At 40.2% G+C, this 18,368-nt stretch overlaps 1 protein-coding gene across 2 annotated transcripts in view; it reads right to left on the reverse strand.

The window, feature by feature from the left end:
• Positions 1-18,368, reverse strand: part of LOC133630804 (protein Wnt-3a) — a 50,324-nt gene that overhangs the window by 16,780 nt on the left and 15,176 nt on the right. Inside the window, exons 1-2 of one of the 2 annotated variants that reach the window (XM_062022559.1) lie at positions 7,635-7,674; positions 7,273-7,508 (exon numbers count right to left, since the gene is read on the reverse strand). In XM_062022559.1, the coding sequence (XP_061878543.1) occupies positions 7,273-7,399 (127 nt within the window). In that variant the 5' untranslated portion in view covers positions 7,400-7,508; positions 7,635-7,674. Of the gene's footprint in view, positions 1-7,272; positions 7,509-7,634; positions 7,675-18,368 lie in introns of those variants that run through there. The other variant, XM_062022558.1, reaches the window with a different exon arrangement.

Here is an 18,368-nt window from a genome sequence, read left to right on the forward strand (position 1 = left end):
AAGGGCCTTCTGCAAAAAAGCTAGTCAAAGATCATCTCTATGACAGCACGCTAGTGCTTTTAAGAATCTGCTGCAAAAATGTGAGTCTCTCACCAGTTAAATAGCCCAAAGCTACAGCAAAACCTTAGATACAAACATCACATTACCAAAAAGGAGAGGAATTAAAGGGGTGCCTTGAGAAACGCCTCCGTTATTTAAATCCCAAGTTTTGACCCCAGTGTTCTGTTTGCTAGTAAGGTTGAAATGTCAATACAAAAATCAGCTAATGTGTTTACAGTTAGTTGAAGTTCCTTTATTCAACAGGAGAACTCGAGTGTTTTTGGGAATTTGCTGCAAAATGTTTGTCTCCCAAGTTTTGAACTGAACCTGAGGACAGGAATGGTGTCAAACCCAGGCCAGATTTGGCCTTTGGGCCGCCAGTTGAATAGCACTGCCGTAGTTGCTCAAACAGCAATATGTTTATGCAAGTTTAGATTGGGGTATGATGTTTCTTAATGAGGAAATACGTTAATGTCTCTTGTTTTTATGTTAGCATTTGAGCTAGTGAGCTGTAACTAGTCAGTTTGTAAGTTTAATTTAAAAGGGAAATACTATCTGAGAAAATGCCATTTATGCTTTTGCCACCCAATGACGATTCTTTGTCGTATTAAGTACAACTGCAAACTACAATGGGGCCAAACAAAGTTGCGAGTGAAAACACTTTCATACAGAAAGTGAGAAACACTGCAATACATAACTTGTAGTTAAGTGCGGATGTGGCCTGCCTTGCTCTCCACACATCGCTGTAGTTTGCAGACAAGTCTTCTATTAAGGTAAAAGTGATCCATTTCTTTTGTAAATTATACATATTTCCTATTGATTTCTGTATTTTAAACTCATTTGGTCTTCATCTGACCTCTTGGAACGAGTTACAAACTAAAACTGAGGCACTGTTTCAGATGTTTTGATAAAACTGCTGCTAGAATTACATTAAAGGCCTACTGAAATGCGATTTTCTTTTTTAAACGGGGATAGCAGTTCCATTCTATGTGTCATACTTGATCATTTCGCGATATTGCCATATTTTTGCTGAAAGGATTTAGTAGAGAACATAGACGATAAATTTCGCAACTTTTGGTCGCTGATAAAAAAGGCTTGCCTGTACCGGAAGTAGCAGACGATATGCGCGGGACGTCACAGGTTGTGGAGCTCCTCACTTCTGCACATTGTTTACAATCATGGCCACCAGCAGCGAGAGCGATTCGGACCGATAAAGCGACGATTTCCCCATTATTTGAGCGAGGATGAAAGATTTGTGGATGAGGAAAGTGAGAGTGAAGGACTAGAGGGCAGTGGAAGCGATTCAGATAGGGAAGATGCTGTGAGAGGCGGGTGGGACCTGACATTCAGCTGGGAATGACTAAAACAGTAAATAAACACAAGACATATATATATACTCTATTAGCCACAACACAACCAGGCTTATATTTAATATGCCACAAATTAATCCCGCATAACAAACACCTCCCCCCTCCCGTCCATATAACCCGCCAATACAACTCAAACACCTGCACAACACACTCAATCCCACAGCCTAAAGTACCGTTCACCTCCCCAGAGTTCATACAGCACATACAGTATATTTCCCCAAAGTCCCCAAAGTTACGTACGTGACATGCACATAGCGGCACGCACGTACGGGCAAGCGATCAAATGTTTGGAAGCCGCAGCTGCGTACTCACGGTACCGCGCGTCTGAGTATCCAACTCAAAGTCCTCCTAGTAAGAGTCTCTGTTGTCCCAGTTCTCCACAGGCCAATGGTAAAGCTTGACTGTCATCTTTCGGGAATGTAAACAATGAAACACCGGCTACATGTTTGTGTTGCTGCAGCCGGCCGCTAATACACCGCTTCCCACCTACAGCTTTCTTCTTTGCTGTCTCCATTGTTCATTGAACAAATTGCAAAAGATTCACCAACACAGATGTCCAGAATACCGTGGAATTTTGCGATGAAAACAGACGACTTAATAGCTGGCCACAATGCTGTCCCAAAATGTACTCTACTATCCATGACGTCACGCAAGATATTTCACGGGAAATTTAAAATTGGCATGTGTTGCAATGTTAAGATTTCATCATTGATATATAAACTATCAGACTGTGTGTTCGGTAGTAGTGGGTTTCAGTAGGCCTTTAAAGCTCATATCATCAAGGGATGGTTTACCAAATTTGCAGTTTTGCCTTTGTGTCATCGTCTTTCTGGCCGGGCCGCATTGAGGAAAATCTGTGCACACGCGGGCCGGACTATTAAAATCATGGCATTAAAACAAAAAAAATAAAGACCACTTTATATTTTTTTCTTTGTCTTACTTTGGCCTAAAATAGAACAAACACATTTTGAAAATATTACAATAAAAATATGGAAAAAAATACCGGCAACGGTAAAGTTTTAGATCCATGAGGGAAAGAAGAAAGTGAATGAATGTTTATAACTGAATACATTTACATGTACATAAAAATGTGTTTGTCTTTTGTAATATTTTTTTTAATGAATTAACGTTTATGACAACCTTTTTCCTAAACAAAATATAGAATGTGAGATACAACAGAATAATGCATACATTTATCATTTGTTTTCAAAACGGTTACAAAAAAGTGGGACCCCAAACATTTACTGTGGGACCCCATTTTTATGACTTGATGGGGTCCCCGGGACGCAATTTTGAAAATTCCTAGCGCCAACACTGATGGAGTATTGGTGCGTGCAAAACAGCAGCAGGCGGCTGTGGCCTGTGGGCCGGTTCTTTTCAGAATCAGAATCAGAAATACTTTATTAATTCCCGAGGGGAAATTAAAAATTTCAGCACAATCCAATTCAAGATCAGACAAACATTACAGGGAGACAGAACAGGATCGTTGACGGGTCTGCCAACTTCCAGCGCCCCTTACAAAAAAATACTAATCAAATATCATGCCGGGGGCCAAAAAAATAATTCAGATCCGGCCCGCGGGCCTTGACTTTGACACCGCTGTTCTAGAAGGATGCCAATTAATGGCAACAATCAATTTTGAATGTATTCCAACCGTTTTAAAATGTTACTATTACCGTTTTAACCCCCGATGTTAATGTAGTCTTCAAATCTAGCTGATGACATAAGTTACACTGGTTTTGACTTTTGTTGCATTTGTGTGCAAGTTACAATTCATCATCACTGCAAGTCAACATATTTCATAAGAGGTGTTGTATAAGAGGAACACGCAGCAGAACAATCACAGGGGATTCCCTCCTAAAGAAAACTCCCAACAAGACAGCAATGCCGTTCCATTGTATGCGTTATTTGAGGCGTAGCGTAGTCTTGGTTCTATTTAAGTAAGGATTTGAATGATGCAGGCGGTGTTGCCATGAAATCACATGCAACAGTTGGGAGACCACAAAGCGTCAGAAATAATTTTTGGTACATTAGTCAACATGCTGGAGGGCATCACTCACACAGTAGGATGGGCCAGGACAGCGGTGTCGAAGTGGAGGGGGCGATTGGGGATATTGTACCATTTAAAAATGTAAATTATTAAAGGGACGTTATACATTTTGACATAAAATTACCATACCAATGAAAGTTCAATAATAACTTGGTATAAATCAAATCAAGAATGTCTAAGATTAACTGCACCCCCTATTAAAAATATGAAACTGTTCGTTCCAACAGGATACGATCAAACTTAACTTGGAGCACTTCACTCAACACAGACGTCAAAACCTCATCAAAGCTCACTTTTAAACCTTTTACACACCGCACCTGGATTTTGGAACACGGATGAGGTGACAGAAGAAAGGTAAGAATATAATATATGTGGCCGCATAGGAGAAAGTTATGCCCAAGTTTCACTTTAACATCTCCTTGCACATAACTGTGATGCGTTCAAAGACCCTCGATTAAAGTTAGAAAGGACTAGTTTTTAAAGACAGGGTAGACGTAATGGGGAACTGCACTTTTTGGGGGGAATGTTGTCTATTGTTCACAATCATTATGAGAGACAAGACGACAGATGTATTTTTTCAATAAAAGTCCGGTTACAATTGAGCAAATGAAGCCCATAAAGCCCTCTAAAAACATCTTAAAAGAGCCAACAATATTCCATTTACATTTTGTAACTTCAATATTAACCAAGTATTAGTAACATTGTTATTATACAGTACCGTTCAAAAGTTTGGGGTCACCCAAACAATTTTGTGGAATAGCCTTCATTTCTAAGAACAAGAATAGACTGTCAAGTTTCAGATGAAAGTTCTCTTTTTCTGGCCATTTTGAGCGTTTAATTGACCCCACAAATGTGATGCTCCAGAAACTCAATCTGCTCAAAGGAAGGTCAGTTTTGTAGCTTCTGTAACAAGCTAAACTGTTTTCAGATGTGTGAACATGATTGCACAAGGGTTTTCTAATCATCAATTAGCCTTCTGAGCCAATGAGCAAACACATTGTACCATTAGAACACTGGAGTGATAGTTGCTGGAAATGGGCCTCTATACACCTATGTAGATATTGCACCAAAAACCAGACATTTGCAGCTAGAATAGTCATTTACCACATTAGCAATGTATAGAGTAGATTATTCTTTAAAGTTAAGACTAGTTTAAAGGTATCTTCATTGAAAAGTACAGTGCTTTTCCTTCAAAAATAAAGACATTTCAATGTGACCCCAAACTTTTGAACGGTAGTGTAAGTGCTAACGCAGACAAACTATAGCAGCAATGTGATCAGACAGAGCTAACTAGCTTCTGTGGCTATGTTGACATCATCGGCTGGTGAGCTGCTTTCTCGCCTTGGAGTTGGTGAAAGTTTATTGTAGCTCATAAATCATGTCTCTTGCTTGCTTGATAGTAGAAGGATGACGACATCATTCGACAAAGTGGTCAACTTTGACGGCCAATTAAGACCCAGGAATGTAGAGAAAGACACAAAAAGTCGCTTGGTCTGCACTTGGTTCCACCCTCCTTTTTACTTCACCAGGATTATTAATCATTGTTCATCTAAACAGAGTTATATTACAATCCTATCTGTCGGCATCCCAGTGACAGCAGACATTGTACAGTAAGTGATGTTTTGTTGAGTTTGTTGGCTCTCATGAAATCTGCAGTGAGTAATCAGTGATGTTGTCGAAGGAAAAAGTAAAAGCGTTGTGATGCGTCTATGAAATCAATGTGCCGCCACATAAATATCAAAAGATGTACATAAATGTTTTTAAAAATCTGTTACTTGTTACGACATTACATATATACATACATTATGTATATAAAATGTTAATGGAGGTGTTTGGATGTTTTTTATTTCCAGCGCTTTATAGGCAGAATAGAGTCACACCCACAGGCTCCATTGTAAGCGGACTTTTGATCGTATTTATTCACTAATTAGAATTCATAAAAAAGGGAAAACGTGTTCTTGTCTTACATAAGGATTGTGAATGATCGACTCCCAGGAAGATGCACTAATAACAATCATAATAGTAATAGTGTGATTAATTTTACCCACAGATGATCATTATACGTGAATCAGATCATCTCTAGGCTCTGAAGTAATCATATTTAAGTGAAAAATTATATGTATGTATGAATAATTAAAATCATATTCTGGCCATTTAATATTAAATTTGTTGGCACACTTTTGTAAACTTAAAACAGTATTTAGGGGTGTTTTGAATCCCATCTTTAAAAAGTCAAACTAATTGTTTTTAATGTACAAACCCTGTTTCCATATGAGTTGGGAAATTGTGTTAGATGTAAATATAAACGGAATACAATGATTTGCAAATCCTTTTCAACCCATATTCAATTGAATGCACTACAAAGACAAAATATTTGATGTTCAAACTCATAAACTTAATTTTTTTTTGTAAATAATAATTGACTTAGAATTTCATGGCTGCAACACGTGCCAAAGTAGTTGGGAAAGGGCATGTTCACCACTGTGTTACATGGCCTTTCCTTTTAACAACACTCAGTAAATGTTTGGGAACTGAGGAGACACATTTTTTAAGCTTCTCAGGTGGAATTCTTTCCCATTCTTGCTTGATGTACAGCTTAAGTTGTTCAACAGTCCGGGGTCTCCGTTGTGGTATTTTAGGCTTCATAATGCGCCACACATTTTCAATGGGAGACAGGTCTGGACTACAGGCAGGCCAGTCTAGTACCCGCACTCTTTTACTATGAAGCCACGTTGATGTAACACGTGGCTTGGCATTATCTTGCTGAAATAAGCAGGGGCGTCCATGGTAACGTTGCTTGGATGGCAACATATGTTGCTCCAAAACCTGTATGTACCTTTCAGCTTTAATGGCGCCTTCACAGATGTGTAAGTTACCCATGTCTTATCACAGATGCTGGCTTTTCAACTTTGCGCCTATTACAATCCGGATGGTTCTTTTCCTCTTTGGTCCGGAGGACACGACGTTCACAGTTTCCAAAAACAATTTGAAATGTGGACTCGTCAGACCACAGAACACTTTTCCACTTTGTATCAGTCCATCTTAGATGAGCTCAGGCCCAGCGAAGCCGACGGCGTTTCAGGGTGTTGTTGATAAACGGTTTTCGCCTTGCATAGGAGAGTTTTAACTTGCACTTACAGATGTAGCGACCAACTGTAGTTACGGACAGTGGGTTTCTGAAGTGTTCCTGAGCCCATGTGGTGATATCTTTTACACACTGATATCGCTTGTTGATGCAGTACAGCCTGAGGGATCGAAGGTCACAGGCTTAGCTGCTTACGTGCAGTGATTTCTCCAGATTCTCGGAACCCTTTGATGATATTACGGACCGTAGATGGTGAAATCCTTAAATTCCTTGCAATAGCTGGTTGAGAGAGGTTTTTCTTAAACTGTTCAACAATTTGCTAATGCATTTGTTCACAAGATGAGCATTCCTCAACTTTATCAGTATTTATTGCCACCTTTCCCAACTTCTTTGTCACGTGTTGCTGGCATCAAATTCTAAAGTTAATGATTATTTGCAAAAAAAAAATGTTTATCAGTTTGAACATCAAATATGTTGTCTTTGTAGCATATTCAACTGAATATGGGTTGAAAATGATTTGCAAATCATTGTATTCCGTTTATATTTACATCTAACACAATTTCCCAACTCATATGGAAACGGGGTTTGTACTTGTGTTTTAACTAAATGTATGCAATAATGCATGTAAAGATGTGTGTATGCGGCGGCAACGTTGGGTCAGAATATGATGCTATCTCCTGGCCCAGGATGATCGGAACAAAACCACAGAAGTAAAACAAAAACACTACCTTTATCCAGCACTGGCCCGAAGATAGCCAGGTTGTCATTGACGGTCGTGCAGTTCCAGCGTCGCCCTCTGAACTGGTGTTGACACTCCTGGATGCCGATCTTCACTCCTTCTGCCACGCTGGGCATGATCTCCACGTAGTTCCGGCAAAAGCGCAGCTGTTTGGGAACCAGCCCTGGGATGCTACTGCAGAGGATGGGTTGTGTTCCCAGCGACGTGTGGCCCACCGCTAGCGACCTAGACAACCAACAATGTTATCAGTGCTTGCAAAGAAAGTAACTGTCTGATCATTTTCCTTTCAGATGCCAAATGCCAGATACTATTAGGTGCCTTATCTTTCAGCCCTCCATTAAACACACACACCTTGCAGACACCTGGGCCTTTGTGTACAGTGCTATTGCAGCGCTCCTGTCTGAGATGAAAGTCCACCATGCATCCAGAAGTCTTCATAGACTTTAAGCTGACAAGCGGAGAGAACTACACCTTGTTATTAACCATCCGCACACTTTACAGACCCCCAGGTTAGACTAATAAGAGTGCAAACATTACATTTAACTTCAGAGCGTGCATCTAGGCACACACACAAATACACACGCGCGTGGGCGGACGCAACACACGACTCAAATTTCCCCACCTCTGCCTTCACCCGTTTTTTTTGGGATGAAAAACAAGTGCAAACTTGGTGCGCTCATTACAACCATGCTTTTATTCACCTTCTCCCTCTATCTTGCTATCTTCATTACGTCTGCCAAGTGGAAAAGCACGAGACAGACAGGCAGGCTTCATGTTTTTGCCAACAAAACTTTGCAAAGGGGGGTCAAGAAAGAAGCCAATGAAATCATCCAGTTGGCAAGTGAAGAATTGTAAAAACCCCAATTTACAGAAGTCAGAGGATAATGTGGCACTTTGCATTTGGGCTAGGGCTGTGAATCTTTGGGTGTCCCACGATTCGATTCAATATCGATTCTTGGGGTCATGATTCGATTCAAAATCGATTTTTTTTCCCAATTCAACACGATTCTCGATTCAAAACGATTCTCGATTCATTCAATACATAGGATTTCAGCAGGATCTACCCCGGTCTGCTGACATGCAAGCAGAGTAGTAGATTTTTGTAAAAAGCTTTTATAATTGTAAAGGACAATGTTTTATCAACTTATTGCAATAATGTAAATTTGTTTTAACTATTAAAGGCCTAGGTAGAAAAGCGCTATACAAGTATAACCCATTTATCATTATCATTACTGAAATGAGGTGGCGACTTGTCCAGGGTGTACCCCGCCTTACGCCCGATTGTAGCTGAGATAGGCTCCAGCACCCCCCGTGACCCCGAAGGGAATAAGCGGTAGAAAATGGATGGATGGATGGATTACTGAAATGAATTTTTTTAATTTAAACGGGGATAGCAGATCCATTCTATGTGTCATACTTGATCATTTTGCGATATTGCCATATTTTTGCTGAAAAGATTTAGTAGAGAACATCGACGATAAAGTTTTGGTCGCTGATAAAAAAAGCCTTGCCTGTACCGGAAGTAGCGTGACGTCACAGGTTGAAGGGCTCCTCACATTTCCCCATTGTTTACAATGCAGCGAGAGCAATTCGAACCGAGAAAGCGACGATTACCCCATTAATTTGAGCGAGGATGAAAGATTCGTGGATGAGGAACGTGAGAGTGAAGGACTAGAGTGCAGTGCAGGACGTATCTTTTTTCGCTCTGACCATAACTTAGGTACAAGGGTTCATTGGATTCCACACTCTCTCCTTTTTCTATTGTGGATCACGGATTTGTATTTTAAACCACCTCGGATACTATATCCTCTTGAAAATAAAGAGTCGAGAACGCGAAATGGACATTCACAGTGACTTTTATCTCCACGACAATACATCGGCGAAGCTCTTTAGCTACGGCGCTAACGTGATAGCATCGGGCTTAAATGCAGATAGAAACAAAAGAAATAAACCCCTGACTGGAAGGATAGACAGAAAATCAACAATACTTTTAAACCATGGACATGTAACTACACGGTTAATGCTTTCCAGCCTGGCGAAGCTTAACAATGCTGTTGCTAACGACGCCATTGAAGCTAACAGGACCTCGTCAGAGCTATGATAAAAACATTAGCGCTCCACCTACGCCAGCCCTCATCTGCTCATCAACACCCGTGCTCACCTGCGTTCCAGCGATCGACGGAGCGACGAAGGACTTCACCCGATCATAGATGCGGTCGGCGGCTAGCATCGGATAGCGCTATCCATCTCAAAGTCCTCCTGGTTGTGTTGCTGTAGTCCGCCGCTAATACATTGATCCCACATACAGCTTTCTTCTTTGCAGTCTTCATTGTTCATTAAACAAATTGCAAAAGATTCACCAACACAGATGTCCAGAATACTGTGGAATTTTGAGATGAAATCAGAGCTTTTTGTATTGGCTTCAATGGGCTACCGATACTCCTGTTTCACTGGCTACGTCACGCGTATACGTCATCATCCAAAGGCGTTTTCAACCGGAAGTTTAGCGGGAAATTTAAAATTGCACTTTATAAGTTAACCCGGCCGTATTGGCATGTGTTCCAATGTTAAGATTTCATCATTGATATATAAACTATCAGACTGCGTGGTCGGTAGTAGTGGGTTTCAGTAGGCCTTTAAATGAACCAAAAATATGACTTATTTTATCTTTGTGAAAATATTGGACACAGTGTGTTGTCAAGCTTATGAGATGCGATGCAAGTGTAAGCCACTGTAACACTATTGTTCTTTTTTTTAATAAATGTCTAATAATAATGCCAGAGGGATTTTTAATCACTGCTATGTTGAAATTGTAACTAATATTGATACTGTTGTTGATAATATTCATTTTTGTTTCACTACTTTTGGTTTGTTCTGTGTCGTGTTTGTGTCTCCCCTCAATTGCTCTGTTTATTTCAGTTCTGAGTGTTGCTGGGTCGGGTTTGGTTTTGGAATTGGATTGCATTGTTATGGTATTGCTGTGTATTGTTTTGTTGGATTGATTAATTAAAAAAATAAAAAATAAAATCGATTTTTTACAAATGAGAATCGATTCTGAATCGCACAACGTGAGAATCGCAATTCGAATTCAAATCAATTTTTTCCCACACTCCTAATTTGGGCCATTCACCACATTGTCCCCAGGAAATTAATTGTATAAATGTAGGATGAAAACAGTTTTTTATATCTTTATGAATAACTTTATTAGGACTGTCAAACGATTAAAATATTTAATCACAATTAATCGCAGTTTGTTCAAAGTCAACTCAAAATTAATTGTGATTAATATACTTTTTCGTCATTGATAAATGTACCCAAGACAGATAATTTTAAGAATTTATTATCATGACTGTACATTTAGTTTGCTTTAATGTATGCTTTTTTAAAACAGCTCAACATAATAAGGACATAGACACGCTTTTAATGACATTAAAAAAATTACCTGCAGTGCCTTGGTGTCTTTCCAGATTTTGTATTTTGTAGGAATACAGAATTTGTATTCTTATTATAGGAGCTCTTGCATTCAGAGGAGAGGAGCTACTCCATGTTTAGATACCAGTTTCACGTAATGTTAACACAAAATGTCGATTGTTACGGTCATGGTTTGATTGTTGTATGTTAATGTGTATATATGTATATAAATATTGTATGTGTTTGTGTGTGTGTGTGTGTGTGTGTATATGTACAGTACAGGCCAAAAGTTTGGACACACAGTGTCATTCAATGAGTTTTCTTTATTTTCACGATTATTTACATTGTAGATTGTCACTGAAGGCATCAAAACTATGAATGAACACATGTGGAGTTATGTACTTAACAAAAAAAGGTAAAATAACTGAAAACATGTTTTATATTCTAGTTTCTTCAAAATAGCCACCCTTTGTTCTGATTACTTTTTTGCACACTCTTGGCATTCTCTCGATGAGCTTCAACAGGCAGTCACCTGAAATGGTTTTCACTTCACAGGTGTCATAGTTTTGATGCCTTCAGTGACAATCTACAATGTAAGTAGTCATGAAAATAAAGAAAACTCATTGAAATGAGAAGGTGTGTCCAAACTTTTGGCCTGTACTGTGTGTAAATATATATATATATATATATATATATATATATATATATATATATATATATATATATATATATATATATATATATATATATATATATATATATATATATATATATATATATATATATATATATATATATATATATGTATATATATATATATATATATATATATATATATATATATATATATATATATATATACACACACACACACACACACACACACATTTGCAAATAATCATTAAATAATCATTAACTTAGAATTTAATGGCAGCAACACATTGCAAAAAAGTTGGCACAGGGCATTGTTACCACTGTGTTAAATGGCCTTTCCTTTTAACAACACTTAGTAAACGTTTGGGAACTGAGGAGACCAATTATTGAAGCTTTTCAGGTGGAATTATTTCCCATTGTTGCTTGATGTACAGCATAAGTTGTTCAACAGTCCGGGGTCTCCGTTGTGATATTTTAGGCTTCATAATGCGTCACACATTTTCAATGGGAGACATGTCTGGACTACAGGCAGGCCAGTCTAGTACCCGCACTCTTTTACTATGAAGCCATGCTGTTGTAACACGTGGCTTGGCATTGTCTTGCTGAAATAAGCAGGGGCGTCCATGATAACGTTGCTTGGATGGCAACATATGTTGCTCCAAAACCTGTATGTACCTTTCAGCATTAATAGTGCCTTCACAGATGTGTAAGTTACCCATGCCTTGGGCACTAATACACCCCCATACCAACACAGATGCTGGCTTTTGAACTTTGCGCCTATAACAGCCCGGATGGTTCTTTTCCTCTTTGGTCCGGCGGACACGACGTCCACAGTTTCCAAAAACAATTTGGAATGTGGACTCGTCAGAACACAGAACACTTTTACACTTTGCATTAGTCCATCTTAGATGAGCTCGGGCCTTGCGTTAAGAAACACCATGTTCAAGCATAAGGATGCTCATAGGTGTACCTGGTACCAGAGCACACTAGGCCAAAGATCAATGATCAATTTTGTAATCGTATCTGCTGATCTGAGGCCGTTTGTTTTGGACATTCGGGTGAAGAGAGAGGCTGAACTGTCAACCGATCTGGTGGTGAGTTGGGTCAGATGGCGGGAGAAACTTCTGGACAGACTTGGCAAACTCAAGCGTGTAGTGCGGGTGAAATGGGAACGTTTGGAGGAGTCCTCAGATTCAAGAGGAGCAATGTGGATTCCGTCCTGGTCGTGGAACAACTGACCAGCTCTTTACTTTTGCGGGAATCCTGGAGAAAGCCTGGGAGTATGCCTGTCCAGTCTTCATGTGCTTTGTGGATTTGGAGAAGGCGTATGACCGGGTCCCCCGGGAGATCCTGTGGGAGGTGCTGAAGGGAACCCTGCTGAGGGCCATCCAATCTCTGTACAACCAAAGCGAGAGTAGTGTCCGGGTGCTTGGATGTAAGTCGGATCCGTTTCCAGTGGGGGTTGGTCTCCGCCAGGGCTGCGCTCTGTCACCTATCCTGTTTGTGATTTTCATGGACAGAATTTCTAGGCAGAGTCGTGACCATGGCGGAGAGGGTATACGTCTCGGGGGGCTAAAGGTTGCGTCACTGCTGTTTGCAGATGATGTGGTCCTGATGGCACCTTCGGTTCGTGACCTTCAGCTCTCACTGGATCGGTTTGCAGCAGAGTGTTCAGCAGCTGGAATGAGGATCAGCATCTCCAAATCTGACGCCATGGTTCTCAGCAGGAAACCGATGGTTTGTACAGTCCAGGTAGAGAACGAGACTCTGTCCCAGGTGGAGGAGTTTAAGTATCTCGGGGTCTTGTTCACGAGTGAGGGAAAGATGGAGAAGGAAATCAGCCGGAGAATCGGAGTAGCTGGGGCAGTATTGCAGTCTCTCCGCCGCACTATTGTGAAGAAAACGAGAGCTGAGCCAGAAGGCAAAGCTCTCGGTCTACTAAGCTCTCTAAATTCCTACTCTCACCTATGGTCATGAAGTGTGGATCATGACCGAAAGAATAAGATCGCGGATACAAGTGGCCGAAATGAGTTTCCTCAGAAGGGTGGCTGGCATCTCCCTTAGAGATAGGGTGAGAAGTTCAGTCACCCGAGAGAGACTTGGAGTAGAGCCGCTGCTCCTTAGCTTGGAAAGGAGCCAGCTTAGGTGGTTCAGGCATCTCGGGCGGTTGCCTCACGAGCGTCTCCCTAGGGAGGTCCTCGTTGCACGTCCCACTGGGAGGAGACCCCGCGGCAGGCCAAGGACCAGAGGGGGATTACATCTCCTCTCTGGCCTGGGAACGCTTTGGGACTCCCCAGGAGGAAGTTGCTAATGTTGCTCTGGAGAGGGAAGTCTGGGGGTCTCTGCTAGAGCTGTTGTGCCCGTGACCCAATTCCGGATAAGCGGTTGAAGATGGATGGATGGATGGAAAACGTGCCAACTTCACTGGTTTTGGGGTTTGTAAAAAATAACCACTTGAGCCCTAATATATACATATACCTACATGTATATACATACATACATATACATACATGTATATACATGTACATACATATACATACATGTATATACATAAACATGTACGTGTATATGCATATACAGTATATTTTTACACCCACACACACACACACATGTATATACATACAAACATATGTGTATATGCATATACAGTATATTTTTACACACACACACAAACACACACACATTTTTCCCCTGATTGGCCAGTCCGTAATGTTTCCCCTAACCTTAGCCAATTGTGACTCATCATACGAACACCAACTAATCATTGATTTTCTTCTTAAGTACGGATGTTGTCATTCATCCAGGTCATTGTATTTTCTCACAATTTTTTTTGGCCTGGATTCGTACCCCTTTTTCTCTTTCTGTAGCTTGTAGCTTTGATGTAAGCTACCTCGCTACGTGGGTCTAAAGATATCTAAGCTACAGGAATCGCTACTCGTTCAAAAAGTAGTGAAACTACTGCCAAGCTTCTGGGAAATGAAGTTAAGCTACGTAGCTTTGCTACATGTAGCCTAGCTGTTACTGCCCATCACTGTCCGTGTGTATATATATATATATATATATATATATATATATATATATATATATATATATATATATATATATTTGTTTATTTTGTTTGTTTTTTGGTGGGTTTTTTTTAATTAAGCTAAGTGTTTGCACATTGATCCAATTGCATATTCAAAAAATGAAATTTAAAAATTAAACCAACTACCATGAACACTGGAAAAATAGCAGTGTTGCCTGTTCTGGCTTTCTAAAATTGATAATGAATGCAGCTGGGATAGGCTTCAGCACCCCCCGCGACCCCGAGAAGGAAAAACAGTTGAAAATGGAAGGAAATATAATAATTTAAATCTTTCAGAAATGTTTTACCTACAGTATTTGTGTTACTCTTTATTCCAAATATACTTTTATTTTTACTTAATTCAAAGACAAGAAGAAAAATGTAATAAATTAGTCATGTCATGTCCATGGGTTTTTGCTCAGTGCTGTTAGCATAACACTCGGTATGAAACTCGAGGCCCAAGGGCCAGATTAGGTCCGCCACATCATTTAACTTGGCCTGCGAAAGGCTGGAACTAATAAAGCACTTTCTGGCTAAACATGTTTTTTCTTTTAATTTTGACAAAAAAGTGTACTGCATGCAATTGCAAATGTTGTACACTTTAATATGTTCTAATCATGCAACCAGATGTTCCAAGCCTTTTTTTGGGGGGGGGTTATCAAAAATAAATTGTAAATATTGTCACCGTGATTTAAATCCAAGCAATTGATCGATTCAAAAGTATGATAATCAAAAACAGATGACTATGCAAATTGTATAACGAGGCTGTTATGCGTTTATATTCAAATATATTCTGTTACAAACGTTACAAATAATTGCGATGCAGCCCTCAATAAAAACGGGTTTGACATCCCTGCACACGCACGACCCCTCCAAAAAATTTTATATTTCACATGGTCCAAAGGAAGTTGCATCATTCAGATCCTCTGCAGGCCATGGTAAGGCCAAAAGTAAGTTCAATTTTATTTTTTATGAGTTTTCGATGATACAGTCAAACCTGTGTTTGCAGCCACATAAATTTCCCCTGCAGAAAAAGGTAGTGTTATAAACTTGTTTTTAGCAGCCAGATGTTTAATACGGCCACTTATTTTCCATATCGGAATTGTTTTTTTGTTACTCTATATAGCAGCCGCTGATATCAAAATTTGCTGGAATAATGCATGACGTTGATACTGTGAGTCTCTGTTTTTGTTTTTACCTCCAACAGATGGTTATGTAACCATTGCCGTTGGTTTGTCGGTCGGTTAATTTACAAAAAAAACGCAAAAAAGGATGAGCGGAATCTAAGGACATTTTCTGAAATGTCAGAAATGTAATAAGGAGCTGATTAGATTTTGGGCCTGATCCGGATCATTTACTACGTTAGCTCATGTTTATGCTTCTGTGTGTGTGTGCTAGCGGCCCCATAGAGACAAAACATTGTGGAGACAGACAAGGGCGTTCTTTCATTCTGGTAAAGATAGCCTCAACAAGTATTTTTGTCTAACTTTCAAGAAATGATAGAAATGTGATTAAAACAAATGCTTATATTTTCTACAACGTTACCTTACCATTACGTTACAACCTTCAACTTCTATGTGTGAGTAGGCTCGCCGCCTCCACCCAGAGAGACAAAGATAGTGGATGACTGACAATAGATAAGTAAAATAAGTTTCCATCCATCCATTTTCTACCGATTGTCCCTTTTTGGGGTCGCTGGGGGTGCTGGAGCCTATCTCAGCTGCATTCGGGCGGAAGGCGGCGTACACCCTGGACAAGTCGCCACCTCATCACAGAGCCAACACAGATAGACAGACAACATTCACACTCACATTCAAGGGCCAATTTAGTGTTAGTTTGAGCTAGGAAATGCCAGAAATGGGATAAGGAACAAGTGATTGTTTTGGGCATGATCTGGATCACATTCTGATTTCAGGTTACAATCTCAGCACGGACCTGTTACCAAGATCTTTTTTGGGATGTTTTTGTTGTTGAATCACTGTAATGCACTTAGTGTTGACATGCTATTAGCATAAATGTATTGTCACTATATTTAATGTATTTGCTAATTCTATGCTAAAAAAAATCACTCCTACTACTTTCAGTCCTGTTAATCAAACGGCACAGAAAGGTTACACAAAAGTTTTACCAATTCTGAGAAGGTCGTTATCAGATTTACAGTTGGAACAAAAAACTGAAAAGAGAGAAACAGTTTGATGGAACGAACCTTAACAATCTGTAGTTGACTTTATTTATTTATATTTTTAAATATGAACAGTACATAATGAGAGCGCGTTTGGGGACAGTTGAAGACCTGGGCAACACGACCAAGGAGGACCTCTCCGAAAGGTGGTTGGCCTGCATCGGTAGAATTCGCATAGAGATTGGTTCATTAATCGCCGTACGTGGGCCGCCATGCCTCGGGACGTTGTCAGGGCCAGAGAGGAAGCCGGCTCAACCCGCCCAGGGTGAGTGCCGCTCCAAGACAAGACCGGAAGAATGTACACAATATGTACACAGTTGTAGCCACACTTATAAACTACACATCCTTGTTTCTACTTTGTCTATCATCTCAGAAATAGCATATCAACTGTGAAAACCTGCTGTCACTTGTGCTTTAGTATTTTCTATTTATACATGTTAACCTGAGTTCATCCAACTTACCAAAATCAATGTTATCCACACAAGTTCAAGCAGAAATAAAGTATTTAGGAACACGCGCTATCATCTTTGGTAAACACCCTGAAGGGTAGCTGCAAAGGGGCTTTTTGGCACGTCAGCGGACTATTAAAGTCGAGGCTAATCTGATGATCCCCCTTGAGTGATACCAGTTACTGTAACATCCACACAAACTGTATCCAAAGAACCCCAGCAAGTGTGCATACGTTTTTGGCGGTTAGCTTGCTATCTGTTGACCTTTGGTCCAGGGACTAATCACAACAAGATTACCAAAAGTCTTGACAGTGGCTTCAGGCGGTTTCTAGTAAAAAAAAAAAAAAATACAACCTCCCAGGGGAAAGCCGAATGACCCCTTTGGTTGACGGCTCCAAACACGCTGACCTTGAATCCCTCCATTATGCCTTCAGATGATGAGGATGACATATAAATTGCGTGTTGGAATTGGAATTTTAGGATTACATTTCAATGTTGTCAGGTGACCTGGTAAGTGAACTAGGGTTTTATTTGCCCTGCAGCGCATGTCAGAGCTATTTGTCTCAGTGGCTCGAGCAGAACTGCTTGCTTCATTTGTACAGGCGAGACCACTGCAGTAAATCATAAAGTCAGGGTAAAAAAAAAATTAAAAAAAATGGCCACGGAGGAAATCACACTCATCCACAGCGTCCGCCAGTAACCACTAAAGAGCTGACCTCTCTTTGGCCCTTGTCAGTCAGTTCATACACCTCCCCCCCCCCCAACACCAAACACTTAAGTCCCCGCAGAAACCAGCACAGTCCACATCCCAGACGCAGACCAGACTTTTGGTTGGCTTCCTCACACGCACAACAAAAGGGTGCAAATGCAAACAACAACAAAGGCAGCCCACATTGACCAATTCCTCACAATACTCATCTGCAGGAAGGTAAAAAACAGGCGCCGCAGGCTCGCATTTTTTAAGAAACTGCTCTTGTCAGTCACGTCGCTTCGGTTTCCTTGGAGAACAACAAGTGTGGATCCTCTTGAAGGGACCCTATTATGCAAAATACACTTTTCTTACCTATTGGTAACACTATCTGTGTATTTCGGATCCACAAAAGTCCCCAAAAGTTGAAATAAAATTGGTGGAGGCATGGTAGAGATATCAATAAAACGGGAACTTATTCTTTACAATCACTATGTAAGACAAGTAAACAGGTTTTTCTTTTTTCATGCCATCTAAATCGTGAATAAAAGGTTAGGAAAAAGTGAGCTAACAATGGAGTATTTGGGAGTCACTCTATTCTGCCTATATAAAGCGCTCTAAAAACTTCCAAACA

This window comes from Entelurus aequoreus, linkage group LG16, assembly GCF_033978785.1.
Source record: "Entelurus aequoreus isolate RoL-2023_Sb linkage group LG16, RoL_Eaeq_v1.1, whole genome shotgun sequence".
Classification (NCBI taxonomy): domain Eukaryota; kingdom Metazoa; phylum Chordata; class Actinopteri; order Syngnathiformes; family Syngnathidae; genus Entelurus; species Entelurus aequoreus.